The sequence below is a fragment of the Podarcis melisellensis genome, assembly GCF_964234715.1.
Source record: "Podarcis melisellensis genome assembly, chromosome: 10".
Lineage (NCBI taxonomy): Eukaryota > Metazoa > Chordata > Lepidosauria > Squamata > Lacertidae > Podarcis > Podarcis melisellensis.
Window position 1 is genome coordinate 50282567 of NC_138542.1, and position 27383 is coordinate 50309949.

The 27383-nt window shown below is 40.5% G+C and overlaps 1 protein-coding gene across 1 annotated transcript in view; it reads left to right on the forward strand.

Annotated features, from left to right (window-relative positions):
* The window catches only part of LARGE1 (LARGE xylosyl- and glucuronyltransferase 1), a 313681-nt gene that overhangs the window by 70333 nt on the left and 215965 nt on the right, over positions 1–27383 (forward strand). The window contains exon 2 of the mRNA XM_081928248.1: positions 16898–17081. Within this exon, the coding sequence (XP_081784374.1) occupies positions 16976–17081 (106 nt within the window). The 5' untranslated portion in view covers positions 16898–16975. The remainder of the gene's footprint in view (positions 1–16897; positions 17082–27383) is intronic.

Sequence of the window (27383 nt, forward strand, 5' to 3'; positions counted from 1 at the left end):
CAAGTCCCAAGGCAAATTCAGCTGTCTTCCTGCATTTACCTTTGGATTTCAGGCCAAGTGCATCCCTAGTGGATCTCTTTCTAAGGTTCCCCATTGCTGCTGAAGGGGGAAAAGAATATCCTGGATTGAACTGCAGGAGCCCATTTGGTTTTCTTTAGAGAGCTTTTATAAATGCATCATTAAAAAAAATAATACCCTTTTCCAATTCTGTGGCAGCTTGAGGTTTGCAGTGGCAGAACACAGTATCTGGTGGAAGAAGGTCAAAGTAGATCAAAGCAGTGAGCAGACGAGAACAGGATCTTGGAGAGCTCCAGAGGAGCCCTACTGGCTACCTATTAAGGCAACTACAGGAAGTTATTTCTGCAGGGCAATAGAGCCAGACTTAGCCTTGTGTAGGCTGACTATATCAGAAGTGAAATAGGTTCTGCCTCCCTGGAGCTGGCTGAGTGATTTAAAGGACACACACCTTATTCTATAGTCCTTGGCATCCACAGAGCTGGAGATAAAGGTGTACTGCAAAATACAGTGACAGGTCTGTTTTCTTGGAGATCGCCAGATTAAGGTACTGATATTGGAGTCCTCCATGCACACTACAAGGTCATTGGCCTTGACCAAGGTTATTGGCCTTGACAACCCCTCTCTAGTGCTATTGCCAGATTAGTGATTTTAAGTGGAGCTCACGTTTCCCCTTCCTGTACAAAGTGGGAGCATGGAATGGTAGACCTTGTTAAACCAGGCTGTTTAATTCTGCTCACCATCTTGGACATGATAAGTTCTCATGAAGCACATGCTCATGAAGCACATAGTCACAGCTCTTGCAGTGGGAATAACTGTTTCAAATGTTACCAGAGCAATTTGGGATGATGTAACCCAGTCACTCAGTCTCAGTGAGAGTCCTAGAATTGCTATGATAGATCATTGTTCCAAGCATAAGCAATTACATTATATCGATCTTAATATTATGAACATCATGGCACATGCTGAGCCAAAGTGCTGTACAAGTAATTTAGTGGGATAACTATTTGGAGAACTTATAATAAAACTAGCACAAGAGCATTTACATAACAATAAATGCCTGTGTTTCTCTGTGCTGTTACCTCCCTCCTAGGTGAGATTACACATCTTCCACTGAATGCAGGAGTCTATGAATGTTATGGAGCTGTGTTAATGTATCTTTGGGTCCTCATAGTGAGTGTTAACACTAGCATAATTTCCATGCTTGTTGCCATTCTCGAAATTAAGGCTTGATAGAATACCATACTAACAGTGGGAAGAAAAACCAAGGTAAAGTTATGGGCCCATTCTATTTTGCATCAGGCAAAGGTATACTTTACATAGAGATGCTATCTCAAAACCCCCAAAGTATACAGCAAATCTGTCAAAACCTAGCTCATAGTGGTAAAGTAGGATGTAGACATTGGGGTACTTTGCACCTATTTTGGGGTGTTTTTTTAATTGAGAATTTCTTTTTGTCATTGATCAGGAGATAGCAAGAACCTGTTCTTAAGTGAGCCACCCTTTTTGTTTGAACTGGGAAACAAGAGGCTCAGAACATATTTAAAAGCTCCAACAAAAGCTACAGATTTAAACTAGCTTACACAAGACACACTGGTATTTCAAAACACCAATGCCAGCACTTTATTCTTGGCTACAGAAAGACCTCATTTGCTTGTATGCTAAGAGAAGACAGGAGGGTGTACCATGTAGTTAAAACCATGCAATTTAAATGCACCTAGGGTAGGCATGCTGCAATGGAAAAAAATAGCCCTACATTCCCATGACAGCAATGTGATGAAAATGCTCAAAATGATATGTGAAAACTCTTGTTCAATATAAACATATGTAAATGATGCACATTACGGCAGAAAAATCACTGTTTTGTAGCATGCTTGCATGTTTTGCCATGATGTGCTTCATTTATATGTACTCTATAGCATTTGACTCTTCCCACCCCCCACTCCATTTCAAATATTTAGGACTATTCTGTCCTTCCTTCTGATTTTGTACATGAGGAGGTAAAAAGAGAGGCTGGCTTGGCATCAAAGCTAGAATGCTACATCACTCTAGAGCATTGAGTGCATATTGGAAATGGAGAGAGCGCTTTCAGATTCTGTCAATAAGTATTGGCATTTTAATTAAAATCTTATTAAGGACAATGAAAACAGTTTATTTCTATTTACTAATAACAAGAGGGTGCTTATTCCCAGATTACTATTTTTAAATGTGTTAAGCATGGCTGGGTTTATGTGCCACAGCAAAATATAAGCTATTGCTCATGGTATGAGCCAAATGATCTACTTTACTGGCTGGGGAAACCTACTACTTCTACTACTACTGGAAGAAATAAACCACGATACCTGGATTAGCATGGTTTGTTGTACTCCAAACAAATCACATTGATAAACCAAGATTTGTTCTTGGCTTACCATTGGTGATTTTTCTTGAGCAATATGTACTGCAATCCATGGTTAAATTACAGTGGTTCATTTCCTCCTTAAGCTATGGGGGGGGGGGGCAAAATAGCCCATACAGGTACCTTTGTGGTAAACCATTAATTGCGGTTTACTGTTATATGCAAACTGGGCTTTTGTTTTGCACAGTGATTACACACGGCTCAGTTACACAAATCTTATGTTAAGTCACAGAAGTATTCAGAGATGTGGTCAAATGCTTGGGAATTGCTTTGAAGATATCTGAAAGTATCTCATTTTAGAGTGTGTGTATTCTTTTGTTTTTACCATGTAGATTCTCTGAAATATGCAACAACTTATCACCAGCTAAATTGACTAGATGAAATCTTTTTCTGTTGTTGACATTGTGTTATTTTGACACCACGCAACAGGAATAGCTTTGTTACTCATATCAATCTTTCTCTATGTCTTTGTATGTTAAGAAAAGAGCTTGGAATAATCCATTATTCCTTAAAGCAGTGCATAAACCCCAAGGAATTGGTGGAAGTCTAAAAGATAATACTTATTTGATGAATTAGACATCCTGGTACTAGTAATACATATATTTATGATTTGAAAAGAGAGTAGTCCTAATCAGGTGTGACATAACCTGGGAGGAATGTCAACCTGCCCAGCATTTCAGGGTGTGTCATGTAACCCAAGGAGGCATTAATGTGGTTCCCACTCAAGCACATAACCTGGGAGGAATGTCAACCTGCCCAGCATTTCAGGGTGTGTCATGTAACCCAAGGAGGCATTAATGTGGTTCCCACTCAAGCACCAACCAGACCTGAACTATGCTTAGCTTTATCGGTGTGGAAGCCAGATGTGCCTTCCGACCAATGCTTAAGGAACCAATGCTCTAGACTTCAATATATCATGCATATACAGTTTCAGCAGCATGGGTGGCTGGTCAAAAGGTGGTGTGTGATTTTCCACCACACTGCACCCCTACACTTTCTGCCTCCTCCTTGTGCATATGAACTACCTTCCCTCATTTTGTAGGATATTGCAGATTTACTAGAACTGACCACATTGTATGAAACTTTTTGTACTTAAAATGTATTTGGTGTAGATGAGACTCATGAGAGTTGACTTTTAACTAATGGAGGATGGTGTATACTAAAGCAGTGCATGTAAAGCTGAATGTTCTGTACAGCAGCCTGTTTCCTTTTTTAAAGATACATTCAAAGCTCTTGAAGTGACAGTAGCAATCCCCATTCCCGGATGATATCTTCTCTCTTGAGAGTGGCAACATCAGTTTCCTATATTATGACTTTGGTGTTTTCTTCTCACCTGCTTCTTTTTCTTCTTCTTCTTCTTCTTCTTCTTCTTCTTCTTCTTCTTCTTCTTCTTCTTCTTCTTCTTCTTCTTCTTCACCTTAGATTAAGTTGGCTATTCACCTTCCTCCCCACCCCACCCTATCCAAGAAATGTTGTCAAAATGAAAATTTAAAATGAACATAATTGCTGTTTTGATTAAAAAATGAAGAAAGCAATTTAAAGTAATGATCCTTTTCATTGTTATTGGCTGTTTTGTTATTGGCTGTTGTTGGAGGGTAGCGGGAGATTTATTTTCCAATTTAAATGTCTTACATGTTTTATCAGATTCACTCACCTTTTTTTGCAGATCCTTTGTTCTAGTAGAATGTTCTGAATACTACTTTTAACATTTGTTGAGAGTTAAGAGCATTAAGGTTTACTACCTTTAACCTTGAGAGAAAGTTGCAGTTACCCAATAAGTCAAAGTATTGAGCTTTCCTTTCTGTTACTTTTTTAACTGCTTGGAAGCTAAGCTAGAATTACACTGTAGATGGCAAGTATTGGCTTGGATCCAGAGAATCATGAGTGGAGCAAGAAAATATCATTACAGTGGACCCTCTGAATATGAACTTAATTCATCTCGGAAGTCTGTACTTACCCTGAAAAGTCTGCATCCAGAGGCGCCGCTTCTGTGCTCGCGCACATGTGGCGCGATAGACTGCTTCTGTGCATGCACGTCCTGGAAGTATACACGTTCACAACCCGAAATTACGCTACCCAAAGGTAACATAACCTGAGGTACCACTGTACTGTTCCATAAACTCTTGTGCAAGCTAAATAAGTTTTCTTGCAGCAACACAATGTATCAGGAGTTGGGATACAGTATGAGACACCAGTAAGCAAGGAAGACACAGGCTGTAACATGTAAACTGAATTAACTATCTCAAGAAGGAGCTTGTGCAAATGGAAGAACTCTGGATCTGGGCCATTTTTCTCACACAGCACTCTTCTGCTAATTCTGAAACTACATTTTCATGTCTTTTGAATCCAAGCCACATCATGCAGGCTTGTTCTCACTTTTTAATGCATTCAGATCTGATTAAGTCCCTCAAGTTTCACTTCTGCCCCCACCCCTGCAGTCTGAGAGGGGGAAAGAACTTGTTTCACGGTTTCATACATACATTGCAAATTTCCATTTATTTGGAAGTGTACATAATGTTAGAAATATTTTCCTTGGGTGTGTGAAACTATGCTACGCCTTAGAGGAAGGATGCCTGATGGAGAACTGGGAACATTTATAAAATGTTAAGAGTGCAGTTCCGTTGATTAAATCATCCTTCTCTGAGCAGGTGCCCCCAGATGATAGACTACAACTCCCATCATCCATGACCATTAATTAGTTATCATCTGAAAAATATTGCATCTATTATATTTAATAATAGAATCATCATAGAATCTTAGTATCGTAGAACTTGAAAGAACACTGAGGGATCCCTGCAGTGCAGGAATCTCAGCTAAAGCATTCATGACAGATTGTCATCCAACCTCTGCTTAAAAACCTCTAAGGAAGGAGTGTCCACAACCTTCTAAGGGAGTCTTTTCCACTGTCAAACAGCTCTTACTGATGTTTAGTCAGAACCTCCTTTCTTACAACTTGAATTCATTGGTTCAGGTCCTACCCTCTAGAGGAGAAAACAAGCTTACTCCACCTTCCATGTGATAGCCCTTTAGATATTTGAAATTAGCTATTGTAACTCTTCTTAGTCTCTTCTTTTCTGGGCTAAACATACCCAGATCCTTCAACCATTCCTCATAAGGTTGGTTTCCAGACCTTTGATCATGTTGGTTGCCCCTTTGTAGCATTATTTTTTAGTGAAGGAGTTGCAGATTCATATGTTAAAATTCAATGAGAAAAATAGTAATTGGCAAATACACAGGGTTGTATCCAATGCTAATCCAAATCAGAGTAAGTAATGGACATGATGAACTTTGGTTCATTAATCTTATCACGTCTACCTAAGTATAATTTAGTGATATACAATATACCATTCATGTACTGTGGCAAGACGAGTTAATGTAGAAACTAAGTAAGCCACAATGCTTATCAGTTTAGTTTTCATAGTAGCTTAAATCCAGGTATTGCCGCTGGTTCAGGTTCTGGATCAAGCAGGTTTTAGTGTAATCCTGAAGCAGTCATTTTTAAAACAATATTTGGTCTCAAGATAATACCGAATTAAATCCTTCCCTTGTCATTTAAATTTGGAGAGCTAGTACTTCCTTGCAGTCTCCTTCTTTAAGAAAAGAAAAATCTTCTACTAACTTTAAAATCATTTTTTCTCCCTGGCCATAATAAAGCTTCCTATTATTTAATATCAACTGTGGGAGAAGAAAAATAAGAAGGCTGGCTTTATATCACTCAGATGGTTTCACAAATGGTTTTGTACAAATTGGGTTAGACAGTAGTGCCAATCATAGAAATACATATTCCTTCATCTTATCCATTATTGTTTGTTCTGCTGCATTCATAATTCAAATACTTACTGTTTCTTCAAGGCAAGGATGATGAACTGGTTACTTGAGGGCAGTATTAGACTGTGAGTTTTTGTTGAGATTCTTCAACGGAACCAGAGCATTTGTGGGAAGCATGTAGAGTTCCAGTGTGCTTCAGTGGACACTTTGATGAACTTGTGTATGGGAATTCAGGGTTTAGATTTCTGTTCTCAATAGACTTGGTGTCCTTGGCAAAGTCACCCTCTTCTGAGTTTACTGCCTTTAGCTTTAATGCCATCATGGAATTGACCTATGGTCCTGGATCACTGTGAGGGTGAATGAGATATGCATTTCATGAAATCATAATAAATGTTACATTTAAGATTTAAGGTTCATGATATGCAGTTTTATTGGCATGCAGTGACAAAATGTGATTGATATCATGAAGCATTTGAATAATTGTTGATGGTTGCATTTAATAAAAAAATCAGAATAAGGCAGCTCTTCAGCCTTTCTTTGTAAATAATAATAATAATAATAATAATGCTATGAAATTTTATTCTGATATAAAGTTAAAATTAAAGGCTGCAGAAAGAAACAAGACACACAAAAGCACAACAGGATTGCTAATTAAGAGAGAAAGGAAACATTGATTGTAGTTTTTAGTATATCATGGGAAAGCTTGCAGGACAGTTGGCGAAACAGCCTAAAGAAAAGCTCATTTCCTATCGAGAGAGTTGTGATGTAAGCTATGAAGCTGAATTGCCCTGGTTCCCACCCTCTGGCATACTACTCAGAATCTTGGCTTGAGGGAACCCAAAAGCTTCATTTAAGAAATCAGTATGCTGTCTCAGCATCAGTTCAAGGATACCCAAGTCAATAAACAGTAAGTAAAGCTCTAGGATACATGGCTAGGTATAGCTAAGGTGTTGTCCCAACACTAGGCATGCCCCTCCCTCCCAACTCATTCACTTGGTTCTCATCTTCAGGGGGAGGGGAGTCTATGCTGGTGCAAATGGTTGTTCATCCTTGGCAATGGGATCTGAGTCCAACCCTCTGAATCTCCTTCAGCCTCCAACCAGACTGGTTGCCTCCTCAGCTACCATGAGAACTTTGCTCTTAGGAGATGGGGTAAAGACTGAGTCAAACAACTCCCCTTTCTTTCTGTGATGTCCAGCGACAAAGGGGCAGGATCCTATCCCAAGCCACTGCTTGAGTTCCTCCCCACCTCCAAACTGTGAATCACTCATCCCTTCCTCTTCTAGTAGATCCTGTCAACTGCATCCCAACCTAAGTGGCACCAAAGATCCATGACATGAATAATAGTTGGGGAGGGGGAATGTGCAACTGTACTTTATGTGAATTTGATCAGAAACTTGAAGGTCTTTTAGGTAAGTGATAAAGGGGAAACCATGGCACCATAAAAAGATTTTAAAATTGAGATTTATTGCCTGTTCTTGTTGAGTAAGCTTGCACATCATCATAGTCTTGCAAATGTTATTGATCCATTGTTTAGAAGGTTGCTTGGGAATCTTCCAATGATGTGCTGTACATAGATTTGTTGCTTTATATACAATTGCTTAAGAAGGCCTTTATGCAGGAATCCAGGGTCCTTAGGTTCAAATTTATGCAAAATCATTACATTGTTCAATGCAGTGTGGATATGTTGGTTCAAAGTATGAAGCAGTCTGTCCACACCCCTTCCCACAGTAGAGTAATGTACCGCCTATTGAAAACTAGATATTAATCTTCCTTTACATTTGTGTTGGTTGGTTGATAAGGTTGTCAAAAAGTTAGAGACACAACACCAATATTAATTTCCCAGAGTTTCACTTCCATCATTCTCCCTTGCCCAGACACTGTCATCCAAAAATGGCATTTAGAGGATATTATAAATAGATGGTATCAAACTTTAACCAAAGAGAGAACATCTATGAAGGATTCAAAATGTATTTTATAAATAAAAAAGTAGGAATTGGTCTGTGTGTTCAATGAGTATGCGTAAGAAAGTGATATAGTTGCAAATACCAATACAAATACAGTGAAATTGGCTCAATTTTTTTTTCAAGACTTTGGCACAGGAGAGAGGCTCCCTTTTATCCATCAAATCAACCAATGTATAATACTGTTATTTTCAAACAGGAAAGCCTATGGCATTGTTGTATGCTGTAGTTTCTAGAAGATGCAGCACTGAAATTAGTGGTTTAGCTGGCTAGTCAAAGCTGTTCGTGGGATGTGGCCTCTGTGAGCTCTCACTTGTGGCTCCTAGAATCTTGTTATACGAAGATTGCTTGGAATAAGAGGAGTCCTGACAAGATATCAATCCGTATTTTGGCTGTCGGTGATAACCTATTCTCATAGGTGCCAACTATGTGGGCCCATGGGTACTCAGCCACCCACAAATATTAAATGAAGGGGCTAGGCACCCTAAGAATCTCTTTGGCGGTGTGTGCGTGCCCCCGCAGCATGCACACATGACACAAGCATGCCACGGGGCATGTACATCACCACATCACCAAGCCCCTGAGATGTGCACGTGTCACATCAGCACACCGCCGGACATGTGTGCACCATGTCATCACACCCCCGTGACGTGCAGACTTGATGTCAGCACACCCTGGGCACCCACTGTTGCAGGGGCAAGCTGGCATGCCTGCCTATTCTAACTTCATTTATTTAGTTTCTGAGTTCACATTTGAAGGTACCGAGTTGAAGCTGGATATAGTGAAGTTGCGAGTATTACAGCTCCTCTGTATTTCTTAGGTGTCCCAAGGGCAATGAATTGATCTGACTTGTAGATTTCCTGCAGCAACAAAATATCAGGATGTTACTTGGCAAGGGGGTTGGGCAACCCTCTTGCATCTGACAGGTTTGCAAAGCCTTTTACATTGCAGGATACCACTTATGATCTAAAAAAAGAAAGAAAGCAATTTGGAATCTTCGCATCACATAAGCATTAACATGTTCTCTCTCCTTTTAAGATGCAAACAATTTTCTTACCACTTATGAATATTACAAGTTTGAGTCACCAAAATGAGTCTTCATTTTGTGATTAATTTCTAATTTTGGAAATATTTCTTATTTGATTCTGGACAAAGTGTTTAATAAAGAACTTATTTCGTTTGCTTTTTTACTTAAGGGAAGTTTTAGAGGAGCCTCTTTCTTTGCTGTTTCAGAGTAAAGATGAATGAATAATCTCACACTGGGTTTTGAATCTGAACACACAGCTTACTGCTTAAACTCTGAATACCTTTAAAACTTCAAGGACATGTTTACCCTGCAAACATTTATCTGTTTTAACTGTCATAGCATTTCCCCATAAAATCCTTTGAATTGTAGTCTGGTATAATATCAGACCTCTTGTTAGAGATTCGTAGTGCCACTACCCCACTTGAAACTACATGTCCAACTTTCTTAAAGAGGGAATGCCAGTTTCCAACAGCATATGTCTGTGTTGTGGATACATCCAGACTTCAGTGATGTAATTTATTAACTTGTTCCAGTTAACTAGAGTAGTGGCACTCTGCATTCATCTGTGGATTAATTTTCTTCAAAATCATAAAATCTAGATGTAATTTTTTTTAAGATGCTCTTTTGATAGAAAGGCTTTTGTGTATCATTAAAAAAAGAAAGAAAATGAGATGTGCATATTGCATCTACTATATAAGCCAGGAATAAACAATATATATATCTTTGAGATGTTGTGATCTGCAACACCCATCGTCCCTAGTCAGGCTGACCAATGGTCAGGGATGTTGAAAGTTGTAGTCTAGTACACATCTGCAGGACATCATGTTGTTTACTCCTGAATTAAGCAAGCTGTGGCTTCCTAAACCAAGCTAGATTGGTAAGATTACATTCGCTGTATGGATGTTCTGCCTTTTGCAGCACACTGTTGTGGATCATAAACAAACAGTTTATTCCATCCTCCTTGGAAGCAGGGACTACATGGTTATTTCATATCCTCTCAACATTTGACAAAGGTAAATAGTCAACATATGTCTGATTAAGTGTTCAAGGTATTTCAACAAGCAAGCCAGAACAGTATGCGCTAATGGCATATTTTCCTCAAGATTTTATTTGAAAAAAGCTTTAGGATTGAATTCGGTGCAGTTCTGACAACTTTGTATGCATAGTTTTAAAAACTTTTTGTTCCTATTTAAAATTGATATTGTTTGAAGACTATATAGCACCTTTTTCTAATGTGTGAGATTTCTGCTACCCTCTTAACAGCAGTCTGGTCTGCTAAATAATGACGATTTTTCCTTTGTACTTTCAATTTGATATATAACTTGAAATATACTGTATTTAAATGTGATGAGGAGTGATACATAGAATTTCTTACACCCTTCTCATATTCTGAGGGGTGCGGGGATAGACCAAAATATATATACAAGGTTAGACAAGTAATTAACCTTATCTATATTGCCTGATGTATACCCCCAAGCTTGGAACATACCCTCATTACAGAGGACAGCTTTGCATACTGCATCCAATATATAAGCCAACCATGTGTGCCTTGACCAAGTTGTGCTGGTATGGTTGTGCTGGTATGGTATTGGAAACTGCTGAAATACTGTGAATGGCTTGGGGAGAATGCAAGCTGAACTTTTGATGCAAGAAGAGCTTTTCCTATTACAGCTATTGACATTCACTGCTGGTAGGCCTTGTAATGAACTTAGCAGTCCTGAATACAGCTATAAACTTGGATTGTGCGTGTGTGTTTTGCTACTCTTCTTGTTTTGACTCTGTGTGTCACTGTGTGTTTGCGTGTTTTGCCTGACTCAGAGCTGAAATAATGCAGAAACATAGAGTATTTCCTACCCACCCCAACTCTTCTGCAGCTTCCACCTGAAAGCACAAATCCCTGTCTGGCAACCATGGGGAAAAAAGATTAATCCTGGAGGCTGAGCTTGATTTCACCCAAAGAAAGCTGGGCTAAAGTCAAAGCCGAGCTAAATTCAAAGTACATACCTTGTCTGATTCAAGGTTCATCTTGAAAGCACCACTGAGTTTAGCATGCAAGGGAGCCAGTCTCTTTCAGCTATGATCCAGAAATGGTTTTAAAGACCATATGAGAGACAATCCAATAGAAATGCATAGATAAGGAAAGCTTACAAAAAGTAAATTGAGTTGATCAATATTTGTTAGTGGTGCATATCCCACTTTTGGAAGGGTATCTGTCTTGTGGAAAGACTGTTGAAAGGAAAATAGAAATAATAGCAAAGCTAAGGTATTTTTAAAGTAGCTAATGCCTTTGATGTACATCTGCAAAAAGGACAGAGTGTATCTGTGTTTAAAAAAATGGCATTAAATAAAATGACATTTCACATTTCTGTGAGAGCTACTTGACCTGTTGCTGTGAAAACTGGGTACCCACAGTACAGTCTTGCCTGGTTTCAAATACCCATGCCACATTCAAGAGTTCGTTTTATAACAAATGAAATACAGAAAACATTTTTACATAACAGAGTTACTTACTTTTTAAATAAATTGACTCTCAAATCGCTAGGAACCTCCAAGACTGTTGTTATTCTCTTAAATAACATCGGTAAATATACGAAGAGTGAAATGTAATCATTCACCACTCTAGCCAGTGAAATCATGGGAAAATTGATAGGCTTTAAAGTATACTTGAAAGGTATATCAGTTAAGAAGTAAAGTAAATAACTGGGTTTTAATACAAAGTGGATGAATGAATAACAAATTCGACTCAATACAGTGTGTCACACATGAATGAAATTCCTGATTCCATTTTAGAAAACAATACAATGCTTTCTGTAGCATTTTAATGCACAAATTAATGTACAGTGGTACCTCAGTTTAAGAACAGCCCTGTTTACAAACTATTCAGTTTAAGAACTCTGCAAAACCGGAAGTAGTGTCCTGGTTTGCGAACTTTACCTCGGTCTAAGAACGGAATCCGAATGGTGGAAGGGCACCGTCATGGGAGGCCTCATTAGGGAAAGCATGCCTCAGTTTAAGAATGGTTTCAGTTTAAGAACGGACTTCTTGAACGGATTAAGTTCGTAAACCGAGGTACATTAACAGCTATTGCAGAATGTGTTGCAGTAGCTCTCATCAACTTTTGATACCATCAGCGATGGTATCCTCCTGGACTATCTGCTGGAGATGGGTATGGGGGGGGGCTGTTCTTTCCATCTTATCTCTATGGGTGGTAGAATTGGATGGGTGCTTCTTGGTCTCCTGGCTTTTTAGCTATAGGGTGTCACAAGGCATTGTCTTGTCTCTGATGCTATTTAACATCTACACGGAGCAGTCTTTAGTGAGTTTGGGAGAAATATGCTGATGATACCCAACTCTATTTCTCTTTCAAGTCTGAATTGGGCATGACTGAGAAGGCCCTAGATTAGGCCAAAGAAACTGAGTCTAAATACTGGTAAGATGGAGGCACTGTGGAGGAGTAGTTCCCAGCTCCAGGAAGTTGGTATGTTACCTCCCCAGGAATGGGGTTGCACTCTCCCTGAAGGAGCAAGTAGGTAGTTTGGGGGTGCTCCCGAATCCAGCTCTGTTACTGTAGATGCTGGTATCCTCAGTGTCTAGGGGTGCCTTTTACTAACTTGGGTTGATATGACAACTACAACAGTTCCTAGATCAGGATAGCTTGATCACAGTTGTCCATTCACTGATATTTTCCCGGTTCAATTAGTCCAATGTACCCTATGATTAGGAGGCTGAAGCTGGTGCAGAACTGGGCTCCTAGGTTGCTTGTGGGGGCAAGCTGCCACCATCGTATAACACCCTGCTTTCAGGATTTGCACTAGGTGCCAATCTGCTACTGGGCTGAGTTCAACATGCTGGTACTAGCAGAGAAGTCTCAAGACCAAGTTCCTTGAGAGAGCACCTTATGCCTTACAGTCAGTAGATCACTGCAGTCTGTGGGAGAGTCTCTGCTGCAAAGATCTCAGAAACCTGTTTCACAATAACTCAGAGCAGGGCTTGTAATATAGTTGCCCCATTCTGTGGAATGGCAGTCCTGTCAAGGTACAACAGGTGCCCACTATACGCACTTTTCTGAAGCAATTGAAGACATTTGTGTTCTGACAGGCTTTTCTAGCTGGGTAAATGGGTCTGAGTGTCTATTTTGTATGGTTTTAGTCTTGATTTAAATATATTTGTTGTGGTTTTCATTTCTCATTTTTAATTATCTTTAGTGTAAATAGCCTTGAGACTTTTTTTTTAGAAGGCAGTTAATAAATAATTGATAATAATGATGATGATAATAATAATAATAGTAGTGGTACTTACTATATTTTTATAGCAGCCGCAGCCCACAAGGTGGGTTTAAACGTTTTAAATAAATTGACTGCATCTGTGAAAATAATTTTGTGGTGGGGTTACTTGTATTCATACAAGAGCTATGCCCAAGCCATGCTAAAGCTCTGCTATTAATACTTGTGATGGTCTTTTTCATATTTTTAAAATAAATAATCTGAATGTAAGGTTTTGAGTGTGTTCACTGCTGTCTTCACCTGCCTTTCAGAGTGGCTGCCACTTCTTTTGTTTTTCACATCCCAGCAAGCTAGAGAGGACCATGAAGCAAACAGGGTAGCCTGAAGGTCTTTAAGATTATTGATGACAAAGAATTAAAAGCAGAGTCCGATTCTGGAATGTGCGGCATAACAGATAACTCTGGTACTGACACTAGTAACTGCCTGAATTGCCAACTGGAAGAGCTATGAGGATTAACCAATGTGTTCTCTAACTTTGAGATTAGTATCTAATAACCTCTATAACTTCTATAAGAGGGACGTGGGTGGCACTGTGGTCTAAACCATAGAGCCTAGGGCTTGCTGATCAGAAGGTCAGCGGTTCAAATCCCCGCGACGGGGTGAGCTCCCGTTTCTCAGTCCCAGCTCCTGCCAACCTAGTAGTTCGAAAGCACGTCGAAGTGCAAGTAAATAAATAGGTACCGCTCCGACGAGAAGCTAAACAGCGTTTCCATGCGCTGTTCTGGTTCGCCAGCCACATGACCCAGAAGCTGTATACCAGCTCCCTCAACCAATAAAGTGAGAAGAGCGCCACAACCCCAGAGTCATCTGTTACTGGACCTAATGGTCAGGGGTCACTTTACCTATAACTTCTATAACTTCAATATTCTGTTTGCCCCTATTTTGATAGAGGTGGGGGGGGGGGGAGTTAAGAGAAAGTGACTTTGCCAAGGCTGCCCAGTGTATTTTCTTGGGTGAGCCAGGATTTGCACCTGGACCTTCCATATTCAAATAAAATACTTTTCAGTGGAGTGCAGTGATGTTTTACCCTTGCATGTTGTGCTATTTGTAAGTTTTGGCTGATGAATTGCCATTAGAATTTCAAGATCCTGGTGCCAGTTTCTTTTCCCTTTGATATTTTAACTACACTAGATCATCAGTTTCAACAAAAACAGCCAGTTCTTTTCAAATGATTTGCTTCTAAGCTTTGTTTTCCTCTAAATTATGAGATATTTGCATTCACAGAATGATCACAATAAGAAATACTTTCATTTGCTTATCTTTTAAGTGAGATGGATTGATTGTACAGCACAGTGATGCACAATGCTAGTGAGTAACATACCTAAGAACAGGCAACCTATCTGTGGGGTCGTCCTCCCATATAAGCAAATGGAAGCTTTCTGCCCCCTATATTTTTGGAAGACTGCAAACAAAACATAAACAAATGCAAAATGAGAGAAGGTTAATGAAAACATCACACCTGACATTTCATAGTACAGTGGTACCTTGGGTTAAGAACTTAATTCGTTCTGGAGGTCTGTTCTTAACAGGGGCGCCGACTTATAAAAAATATTGGGGGGCGGGGGCCCATACCGACTTATAAAAAATATTGGGGTGGCCCAAGACCTCCAAACTGCTGCTGCTGGGGGAACGAAAGGGGCGAGCCCCGGGCTGCCCCAACCTTAAGTGAACCTGTGAGGGCCCGCCCTTTGTGGCAGCTGATTGGCTGCCGCCGTGGGCGGTGAATATTAATGAGCTAGGGGGAATCCCCGCTTCTCGCGGGGCTGACGCCAGCCCCGCGAGATTGTTGATGGGTCGAGAGCCCGCAACCCCACCCCCTCTCTAGATCGGGAGTGGCTTTGTTTTAACTCATTACTGAATGTATTTTAAAAGGTAACTATCGTCAAACAAGGAAAATAAAAAATACCAACATAATTTTGTGATTTTACAAAGCATAATATAACTAATAATTTTCTTAAATTATTGGGGGGCAGAGCCCCCCCAAACGAATTTTTGAGGGGGCTCGGGCCCCCTCAGGCCCCATGGAGTCGGCGCCTAAGGTTCTTAACCTGAAACTGTTCTTAACCTGAGGTACCACTTTAGCTAATGGGGCCTCCTGCTGCCGCCGGGCCGCTGGAGCACGATTTCTGATCTTATCCTGAAGCAAAATTCTTAACCTGAGGTACTATTTTTGGGTTAGCGGAGTCTGTAACCTGAAGCGTCTGTAGCCTGAAGTGTCTGTAACCCAAGGTACCACTGTACTCACATTTGACAGAGACTCTGTTAACAGGGTTAGTCTGAAACACACACATTTCCTGTAAAAAACACCCAATGCAGGGTTGTATTGAGCGAGTTCCATCAGAATGGCTAACCAAAAAAAGGCGGGGGGACGGGACGACAAGATTCTATATTGTACAGGCACATTCTGAGTAAAGGAGGGTGTTGGGGAAGGGAGAAAGAGTGCCCTTGCCCACTCTCCCCTCCTTCCATGTTCGTTTTAACCCACAGTTATGAATGCCTGTAAAACACATACATAGCACAAAATGAATAATGAATGCATTTGCTGGAGAGGAGTCTGAGCCATCATATAGGTACAGTTTTCCCTCTACTGTATTGGTCTGGTTACCAGAACTTGCTTTCCAGAGGTGTGGTTTTCATGTGCATACTGCCTCTGACAGTGGATGAGGGTTTTCAAGCTGTTGATTCTGGATGAGTGCAAGTGCCACAGTAGTGCTAAGGAGCAAACTGAAATGGTGAAATGTAAAGGGCCCTAAGGCCACCTTACACTTCAGTTTTACATTTCACAGTAACCGATCTGAAATCAGAACAGAACACAAGACTTAACAAGAAATTGCTGTCTGTTGTAGATTCCAGACATGTGAACCTGAATGGCTTACATGTTTGTAAACTATTGCCATATTCACATGTTTTCAGGGAATAACCGAAGCATGTTAAGTGCACACCTAGAAAGCATTGTGTATGAAGCAACTCTCAGAGAACATTGCTGCTTACTACTACTGATTGCTACTGCTTCTGACTCTTCTGTTTTCAGTCTGCTGCTGGTGTACCTGCTGCTCTTTGGAAGCAGAGGCGGCAGAACAGGTGGCCCTGTTTTATCTACCCAGGAATACCACCTGTGCAGAGACATCAAGGAGAATGGAGGTTTCTTTATTTTCAAAGGGCAGCGTAAAATGGTTGCTTTTTTATAAAATGTATGTCGCGTGTAGCTGATATGATAAGATACGCTATTGATTTATGCTCTTTCATGATGCTTCTAAGGCACACATTTATTGTTTTTGACATTTTACAGGGTACTGAAATTGGGACTGTGTTTTTGCAGTGTGTGTGGCCTATTTTTACCCGTGTTTTTGCAGGGACTGTTGGAGGAGTCTAACTTTGCTCATGAGAATGGCAGGGTGCTAATGTGCACTGAAAATGTATTGCTTCCTTCTCTTTCTTTCAGGGAATATGTGGGAGACTGTGGACTTCATGCTTCCGACATAGGAACAGAACCAGATTAGGAATCTCCACTTCTGAGAGAATGCTGGGAATCTGCAGAGGGCGACGGAAATTCCTGGCTGCCTCTCTGACTCTCCTTTTTGTTCCTGCTGTAACCTGGATTTACCTGTTTGCTGGGAGCTTTGAAGGTAAGAGGAAAAAGCCTGTCTAATATTGATGGGTTTTGGGAGCTGATGAGTTTGGGGACTTTTGCTGCTGTCACTTTAGATCTAGCAGCATTTGGACAGATGGGATGAAGTTGTCATCTGTTGCCTCCCCCATTTCCCCACCCACTATAAAAAAAAGGGGGGGAGACGATGCTGTCTCTTCACCCTGACATTTTCAGTATCTATTTTCCAGACCTCCTAGTTAGCTAACTTCTGTGGTTGTGCCTATTTTGAGGGCTGTAGCATAAACTGATTTATTAGCATCATAGACTGATTTTATATATATCACCTTCCTTCAGCAACAGTATTTGTTTAACTGTCCTTGTGCAGACTGCCAGTTGAACCCCAGCACAATATAAGCTGTTTGCCTTCAACTAGGAGTAAAAGACCAGTTTTTGCTTCCCATCTTCACACAGTTAACTATTTATGATCTGAACAGTGTTTAAAACAGAGCAACATTTTTAGAGTGAAAATTTTCCTCTTGCATGTCCCCTGCAACTGGCAGTTCAGAGCTGGTGGCAGCATTGCTGGAAGCAATCTGAGTACATTTCATGATTCAAACTCTGTGCTTTAAAAAATGAAGAAAAATAAATCTACATTTTATTGGAGGTCTGATAAAAGAATTGCCTGATATAAATTGTTTTTTTTCTTACAACTTGTTGGGGGAAAGGGAGCTTCTGCACTTCACAAAGAACATCAAAACAAAATCTATTTATTTTTATACCACCATCTGCACAAGTCACAGTGTGGTTTACAGCAAAAATAACAAGTAAATAAGAATGCATTAAACCCATACGAAATGTAATCTATCAACAACAACAACAACAACAACTTATTTTTTTCTACACCACCCATTTGACTGGGTTGCCCCAGATATTCTGACCCCTGGACGGTTAAGTCCAGTCAAAAGCAACTATGGGGTGTGGCAGTCATCTCACTTCAGGTCAAGGGAGCTGGCATTTGTCCATAGACAGCTTTCCAGGTCATGTGTTCAGCATTACTAAACTGCTTCTGGCTCAACGGAGCACCGTGATAGAAGCCAGAGCGCATGGAAACACCATTTACCTTCCCGCCGCAGTGGTATATATTTATCTACATGCACTAATGTGCTTTCGAACTGCTAGGTTGGCAGAAGCTGGGACAGAGCAACAGAAGCTCACCCCATCATGCAGATTTGAGCTGCTGACCTTCCAATCAGCAAACCGAAGAGGCTCAGTGGTTTAGACCACAGCGTCACCCGCGTCCCCTACATAATATACAAAAACACAGCAACAAAACAACAGAACATCAGACATTAAAAGTGTTCCAATACATCACACATTAAAAGTGTTCCAATACAGGGCTGTCTTCAGATGTCTATGGAAGGTTGTATCCCTTTGACATCTTTTATCCCTTTGACATTTATCCCTTTGACATCTTATGGGAAGGTGTTTCACAGGGTAGGTGCCGCAGTTGAGAAGGCCCTTTGCCTGATATTCCCTGTAACTTCACTTCTCACAATGAGGGAACCACTGGAAGGCTCTTGGAGCTAGACCTCAGTGCCTGGGCTCAATTATAGGTGCAGAGACCTCCTTCAGGTATACAGCACTGAAGCCATTAATGGCTTTAAAGGTCTACATGTACACAAACACTTAAAACACACACAACAACAACTTACTGAATGCTGTTGCTATTAGTAGTTGTGAATTAAGTCCTTTCCTCCTCCATATACCCTCTGAAAAAGATGTGTCTTGACCAACTACCTGAAGTTATAAAGAAGTTGTAGGCTCTCAGGATGAAACAACCCTGGTTCATGCTTCTCTTACTGTGGTTAACACTGTACAGCGGGTGGATGTGGGTGTGTGGCTAACCTGTGGCCCTCCAGTGGTCAGCAATGATGGGAGATGTAGGTAAGCAACTTCTGGAGTACCATAGATTCCAGCCAATGGAATGTCACACTCTCTGCTGATGTTGTCATTGCAGATGTCGACATATGCTTACATAGGCAAGTATTTAGTTAATTACAACTTGGCTGTCCCATAGTCATTGCATAAGTGCTTTCTAGAATAAAACATTAATGGAAGAGTGAGAAATTGGCTACTTGAGATCAGAATGGCTTTTGCATGCTGAAGAGGTTTGATTTCTCCCTTGCCCCTCCTTGCTCTATAATTCAAAGCTCTCCTTTAAAAAAAAAAAAGGTGACTTACATTCCAAATTATTATTTACTATCTTCTGTCTTACAGTCCAGCTGTAGATAATCCCATCTCCCAGTTGCTTAGGGGCATTTATGAATCTGGAGTGTGTCATGCAACAGGTGTCTGGCTCTTTCCTCCCACCCACCCCCACAAAGTAAATGCAAGAGCAGGAGGCAATCAAACAGCTCGAGGACAGCAGCTTAGATAGGAAGATAGTTTGTCCAGGTTTGTGTCTCCTAAGCATTCAAAAGATGAGCATGGTGTGCTGTTTGAAAGACCCAGCTCTGTAGTAAAAGTACATTTTGAATTCCAAAGGTCCTAGGCTCAGTCTCTCACATCTTCAGGAAGGGTTGGAAAAGACTCTTGTTTGAAACCCTCGAGAGCTGATGCCATTGTGTAGCCAATGCAGAGGTAGATGGGCCAGTGGTTGGAATCTGTAAAGACGCTTCCTGTCTGTCTGTCTCTCCCTTCCCCATACATTGTGCTGTCTTACTTGGTATAAGGAAGCTTCTCCCCTGCACCCACACCATAGAATCTTAGAATCATAGATTTGGAAGGGACCCTTAGGGTCATCCATTCCAACCCCCTACAATGGAGGAATATGTAGCTATTCCTTACAGGGATCAAACTTGCAATCTTGGTATTATCAGCACCACATGTGTGTTGTTGCATTTGTGGTGTCTAAGAAGATATCTCATTATTTAGAAAATGATTTGTAGGGAGGTTTTTTGAGTTGTAAAAAACCTTCTGCAATATTGAATGTTACAACAATACAAAATTGTTCTAATTACAAAGAAAGGGGGAGGTATTCACCAATAAATCGCACTGCTTACAAAATAAACATAAAATAGCTCTTTTGGTTTTAACATTGTACTCCAGGCTTCATTATCATTTCAGCAAGCAACATAAACAACAACATAGCAAATACAAAATACAAGTAAAGAGTTACTCAACAAAATAGAAAAATAATAACAAATAATTTTAAAAAAGAAAGGAAAAAGAGAACTAATTAGCTCATGAGCCATTATTTGCCAAACAAATGAATCCAATAACTATCTTTATATATATATATATCTGGATATATAGACAGTGAAATTGAAAGAGATCTAATTAGCCTAATAAAAACAACCAGTGATTAAGAAACACAAATAATAACCTGGATGGCATTTTAACAGTTTTTTCAACACTGAGATAGTGTTCTCATTTTAAACCTTCCCCATGCATTGTTCAGCTTTCCTTTGGACCACATCAGTGAGGATGAGAGGGGGGGGTGTCTTGTCTTTGGGCAGCCCAGGACCTCCATACGCACTGCCCAGGCTTGCACCCCAGAAAGGTCACTTCAGTGCTCCTAACGCAGCAAAAACATTGTGGGAGGCAACAGTTACAAGTTAACAGTCTCTGCAGCCACAGCAGGCACTGTGATTCTCCAGCAGTTTGATTTCACCCTCAGAGGCACACTAATGGTCTGTCGAGCCAGATGGATGCCTACAACAACTCCATCAGCCACATCCAGCATGGCTAATGTGTTGAGAGTTAAAATCAAACAACATCTGGAGGGCCACAGGCTGTCCATCCTTGCAGTAATCCCTGCCTCTGATGCTGCCTCTTCCAGTGCATACCAGTAACATATGTTTTGTGGCCATAGTCAGCAACTAGTTTTTTTCTGGAGGGACACTTCAAATGCAGAGTGAGAGTACACGGGTCAGCAAAGTGATCTTCTACCATGTTCTGTTACGACAATTCTATTTTTTCCTATCTCCTACCTTTCGTTAGGCAACTAGGAAACTGGTTTTGGCTTTGACGGGGGACACCAGCTTTTGAACAGTAGTTTTAGGAATTAATTGTCCATTTGCTTTAGTTCAGCTTACCCCAGTTTTCAAGCCTTCCTTACATTGGCAGGCTCCAAATAGACAATCTCAGCTTCCCTACCCCCCTTCCTTTCTTTTCCTTTTCTTCTTGCAGCAGTGCTGTTTCCTTTATGGGCTGGGGGGATTTAAATTTTCCGATCTTACAATTCAGCACCTCAAAACCCAAAGGAGATGAAGGACTCTCATCTGTTTAGCTAACATCTTGAAAGACAAAGCTAATACTGAAGCATGAAAAAGAGAATGAGGTTTATTCCCCGGTGCATACATAAGCAATATTTGAATGAGCAGTGATTCAAAAGTAACTTTAGTTTCTGTCAGATTGAGAGAGGAACTGAGATGTCTTGCCAAGACTAAAACACTGATCTGATATAACCTTATTCCCCCTCCACCTGGGAATTGCCTGTGGTCCTGTTCCTGCCACAGAACAGGCTTGCACAGCTTCTGTGACTCCCCTGGATGAATGCAACCCAACAGCCCTGTGAAATTCTGCAAAGAACTAGATAACCCCAACCCCAATTTTGTAATTCTGGGCAGGTAGCAAAACCAGAAATTTTATTGCCACTAATTCCCAACCTGACAGATGACACTATTTTAACTGATGGGCTGCATTTGACTTGGTAAGTCACACATTGTGCTGGTCTGCTTTAGGAGAAGGAAAATTGCATGATCCTTAGTTTGAAGTAATGAATACATGAGGCTGCTTCATATCGAATGGGACCTTTGGCCCATTCAGTATCATCTACTATGCCTTGCAGTGGCTGTCCAAGGTCCTGGAAACTCTCAACACCTTACCCTGATCCTTTGTAACTGGAGGTACTAGGGACTCAACCTAGCACCTTCTCTATGCAGAGCATGTGCTCTGTCACTGAGCCAGGGTCTCTTACCATAATCTGAGTGTTCAGCAGAGGCAGAGTTAGGGCAGCTGACCGTTTCCCCCTCACTGAGCTCTGAGCAGAGAAGGTGTCCTGTTATGGGAAGGAGGCATGTAGGCTCCAGCAGGGTCCTAGAGCCCTCCATTCTCCTTCCCAAAGCCTAGTTAGTACCGGTACTTGCCAAGATTTGGGGAGAAGGTGAAAGGCTCTAGGACCCTCCTGGAATCCTCAAACCTCCTTCCCAAAGCCCAGCACTGTGTGGGTGCTGGGGTAGGATTTTTGCCTAGCATAGGGCACCATAGTACCAATGTCTGCCCATTTATTCAGATTTTTTTAAAAAGAAAATAAATCCAGGGCTGTTAAACTGAATGGGGTATTCATGTTTTCCAGTTAATTCTTACCCAGAGCAGAATCAAGTTATTCTAACCTGCAGTTTTTACCACTGAAGACTTTGAAAGGGGGAAAGTGGATTTCTAATGGATGTTTCCCACCACTCCTTAGATCGTTATCTCACTCATTTCAACTATTCTAGCAAACCTTTGGATTGTGGTATCTGGGTTTAGAGAACCTGGGAATGGATTGCTAGCGTTGGAGAGGTTGGGTCCAATTTATTTGTTTATTTCTTGGTTTGTGGGATTAATCAACTTCCACTCCAAATTCAATCTACTCATGATGCTTACAACATTTAAAATACAATCCTACGAGATGATAATAGCAATGGTAAAAGTATTAAGAATATTTCTGTATAATCACATCCATGTTCAGTGGAAGCCCTTTTCATCTGCCCACTGAAAACAGCATTCAAACATACTAAGTGGGCATCATGCAGTGAGTTTCCCATCCCGTTCACACACTCCTGCCAACCCAGCACATGTTGTGGTTTTACCAGTTTGACTACAGTAGTTTAGTTTTATTTGCTGCTCTGAGTTGTACAGCTTCCATGAGCAGAAGTGATTTGGAAAAATCACAGGCAACAACTGATTAATGCATGTCTGAAAGATGTCACTAAAAGGGTGAGATGGAATGAGGCGAGGCAGGGCATGCAGGAGCCGGGAACAGAACCCCCACAGTAAATGTCAGGTACTACCAATTTTGGTCAGCAGGGGAGAGACTTCAGCCAAAGTGGGATTTGGTTGACCGCTTCAGATCCATATAGGGTAAGACAGAGTTGGCAGTCTGAATTCAGCTAATTGATCTGTGAATGCTTCCCTAGGGAATTATTTTCTGGAGAATGCTATTCTTCTTGATTACATCGACAACCTTTAATCCCCCTCCTTTCACTAAACCAGAGCAGCAAATTTCATTGGTTTTTTAAATATATTCATTTTCAGCCTTGTCCATTTTGGTAGAAAAGCAACTTCTCTGGCCTAATAACTATTGTGAAATCTAAAAATAATTCCACAAAGAGGATCAAACTGAATAGTTTTAAATAGCTGTTTAACATGTCAAATAACTATTCATGCAAATAAGGATTTAATTTCATCACTTAATAGCATCTGTATATTAGGTTCACCAAATAAAACTTGCAATTAATGTATAATGAAATGATGTTTACTAGTAATCTTTTATGCATTAAGAATGGAATGTGTTTACTCTTTAGAAATGTTTACATCATGAGTACACTAATGCAAAAAATATTTTAATAATTTAAAGAGTGTAAATTACCAGTTTGCCATGGAGAGACTTGAAACTTATTCAAGTAACCTTGCAAATAGTTGTTAATCAGTTACTACTTATTGCATTTTAACTCCTTATTTTCCAATGAGCTCAGGGTTATATCTGTGTTTCTCTCCACCACCACCCCAATTAATCACAACCACCCTATGAGGTAGGTCAGACTAAGAGATCATGAATGTCCAAGGCTGCTCAGTGTTTTTCATGGCTCCCTGGTCCTAGTTTATTATTCATTCATTCATTCATTCATAACCTGCCTTTTCCCCTGATGGGGACTCAAGACAGCTTAAAGGAAAAATTAATAACTACTTAAAACATAGGGAAAAAATCTTATTTAGATTAGTTTTTTTATCTTGTATTATGAAAAAGCTTGAATAAAATATCATGCGGAGAAAACCAATCATGAAAAACAATTGAACATTTGTAGAACTAAAACTATAAACGTATATAAAATATGTTAAAACCCTATCAATAATTACAATTAAAACACCACAGCACCAGCCTTTTCATTCCCCATAACCTGTTGAAACAAGAAAGTCTTCACTTGCTGGTGGAAAGACAACAAGGAGGGTGCCAGTCTAGCTTTTCCTGGCAGGGAGTTCCAAAGTCTGGGAGCAGCCACTGAGAAGGCCCTTTCCTTGTGTCCTCATCAAGTGTACCTGTGTGGGTAGCAGGACCAAAGTAAGGGGCTCCCATGAATATCTCAAAACCTGGGCAGGATCATATGAGGGGATATGATCTTTCAGATAGATGAACTCTAAGATAACTCAGGAGCTGGAAGGTACCACTTTGTCTGTTCTTAGTCTAACCAGAGTAACTCTCCATTCTATTCCATTCCTTTGCCTGATTTTTTGTGACTATCCTTAGACTCCCTCCATCTGTCTCTTTCTTTCCCATACCCACTTTCCCACCACAGCACTCACTTTGAAGAGGAAACCACAGGGCAGAAGTGTCAGTTCTCTCCAGTGTGTGAAAGGGTATTGCATCAACTAAGAGGCTGGGATTACATACTCTTACACTGAATAATAGGCCATCAACCATCTAATTGCACGTGTGCACAAACTTACGGAGTTTCAACCCAGACTTAGTCATGCTTAGAGGAGAGCATTTTTTTTAAAAAAAATAGGAACTTAAATTAGAAATTCCATTGATTTTAGTGGGTCTGTTCAAAGCATGACTGAGGCTGGATCCAACCCCATGGTGCGTGTTTGTCATATTAAATTTAAATAAGGCCTATGATATTACAAGGATGGGTATGGTTCTCATAAAAAAACCTTCTCAAATCATTTTCATTGAGTTGACCTGTTTAATCTCTGAACTGAATACCAGGGCAATATTCTTTCCCAGAAGTATTAAATATAACAACTTCCTAGTCTGTTTCAAAGTCTGTTTTTTAATATAAAAAAGGTAACTGTCTCAAAGGAAAGATCACAGAATATTTTATATGAGCTGGAGTACAAATTTCTTGTCTGTGCGTACATAATTATTGCTCTCCAGCAGCTTTAACAAATGTTCTCTGAACTTTTGCCAATAAATTGCGAAGTGAGTAAATCTAAAAGTTCACTTGAATTTACAGTGTGGGGTGAGGTCATTTATACATCTAAAGTGAGAAGGAAATGTTCTTTTTCACTGAAAATATATAGTGTGCACTGTCCTAATGTTTGGAAGTCTAATGGGACTTAAAGGGGCCACTTCAAATAAGATGGGCTATTTCATGGAGGCCCCTTAGATCTCCTTCTCTGTGTCATGTGCCCCATGCAGCAAGCCATTTTGTAGCCCACCTACTGTTGTAGGAGTGGCTTGTGGAAACCTGGCGATAATCCACCTGTTAAGGGTTACACATTAGACCAAAGACAGGGGACCTTTTTGACTTGGGATCTAGATCATAATCTATCACACCTCCATGGGCCAGCTTTGACAGGTGAGACAGTGGTCCACCTGCCAATCACCTGATGCCATAATGATGCCAGATGGTTGAGAGGTGGGTTATCCTGCCCATCTGTCCCTGGCAGGTGGCCATGATTTGTGGGGAATCACCTTGCAGATCAAACTGGGGCTCCTGCCAAGCCAATGTTGTTTGCTCCTAGGTTGGAGATTCTCCCCCTGCATGCATGCACTCACACATACATTAGATCTAGGGATGCTGGGATGAGGAAACATACATGGACTGATATAGCAGTTTGCATGTCCCCCACTAGAGGTACTATGGATCCCCTTACACCCAATACATTCCAGCTTTACCTAGTGGTTGGAGAGAATATACTTTCAGAGAATAAAAAAGACCTATATTTTTATAGGTCACTACTACCCTTTGACATGTCCCCCCACCCACACACAAAAAAAACCTTTTTTCTGTGTGCACCTCAGGAAATTTAATATTAGCAGTGCAGATTAAACACATTTAGTTCATCAGAGAAGATATTAATCTTGTCCAGGTCCAATGGGGAATTTAATTTTCCATATTCTATTTCCCTACCTCATGAAGCTCTGGCGGCTGTCACTTGCACCGACATCTGTGGGACTTTTAATAATCTGGCTCCGCAAACTCATCCTGGTGGTTTTATTCCTTTTTATTTCTTCCTTCACTCTTGCTGAATTTCATCACTGCAGGTTGTAATTGAAGACCACTGTCAAGAAACAGAGGGGAAAATGTCTTTCCTTTGTGCAAAGCTGTCTCTGCAGCTGATGGTTTTTGCTAGAGCTGGATAAATTAAATCAGGACATGGTCACATCTGGGAGTTTCTTGCAGAATTCTTTCTAGCTTTCTAAGCATCCCTCCATGCTCCATTGAGCATCTGTATGGCTAGACTTTTTCGGTGATTGGAAGAGGAGACTCAACATGGACTCTTCGCCGTTTAGAATTGTAGTGCTCATCAAAGTTCGAAGGTGGAGCATAGGATTTGACTTACATTGCCTGCTTGTTAATACAGTGAGCATTCTTTAAGAATAGTTATTAAGTCATTTATTAAGTTCCGTTAAAGTTATCAAAAATATTTCAGAGCAGAGTGGCGTGTGGATCATAGCCTTTGGCAAGCTTGCATACATATTAATCTTCATGGCAGATCTTTCTAATTGCAGAAGGCAAACCTATCCATGGCATTGCTGCAGACTTGCATTTTTATAAGCCCAGATAGGAAGGTGCCTCAGTTGTGTAAATCTCAAGAGCAGTTCAAAGGAACTGGTCATCTGTGATGGCTCCATATCTTAAATTGATTGGTAGATTTCTAGAAGGAAATCTGCTTAAAACCACCACGTTAGCTGAGACTGCAGTGAGTCTTATTGATCAAATCTGAAAATCCAGCTTTAACCTGAATACCTTTTAGATGATCCTTATCAAAATATGACAAGCACTGACTTTTTTTAAATCTTAATGCCTTTTAATTTTTAACATAAGGTTTGCACTCAAAAACTAAAGAAAACTATTGCCTTTTTACACAGGACTTTGTCCTAGAACAGGAGTCAGCAAACATTTTCAGCAGGGGGCTGAGGGTTCACTGTCCCTCAGATCTTGTGGGGAGCCAAACTATAATTTGAAAAAAGATATGAACAAATTCCTATGCCCCACAAATAACCCAGAGATGCATTTTAAATAAAAGGGCACATTCTACTCATGTAAAAACACACCAGTTCCCGAACCATCTGCTGGCCGGATTTAGAAGGCAATTGGGCCAGATCCGGCCCCCAGGCCTTAGTTTG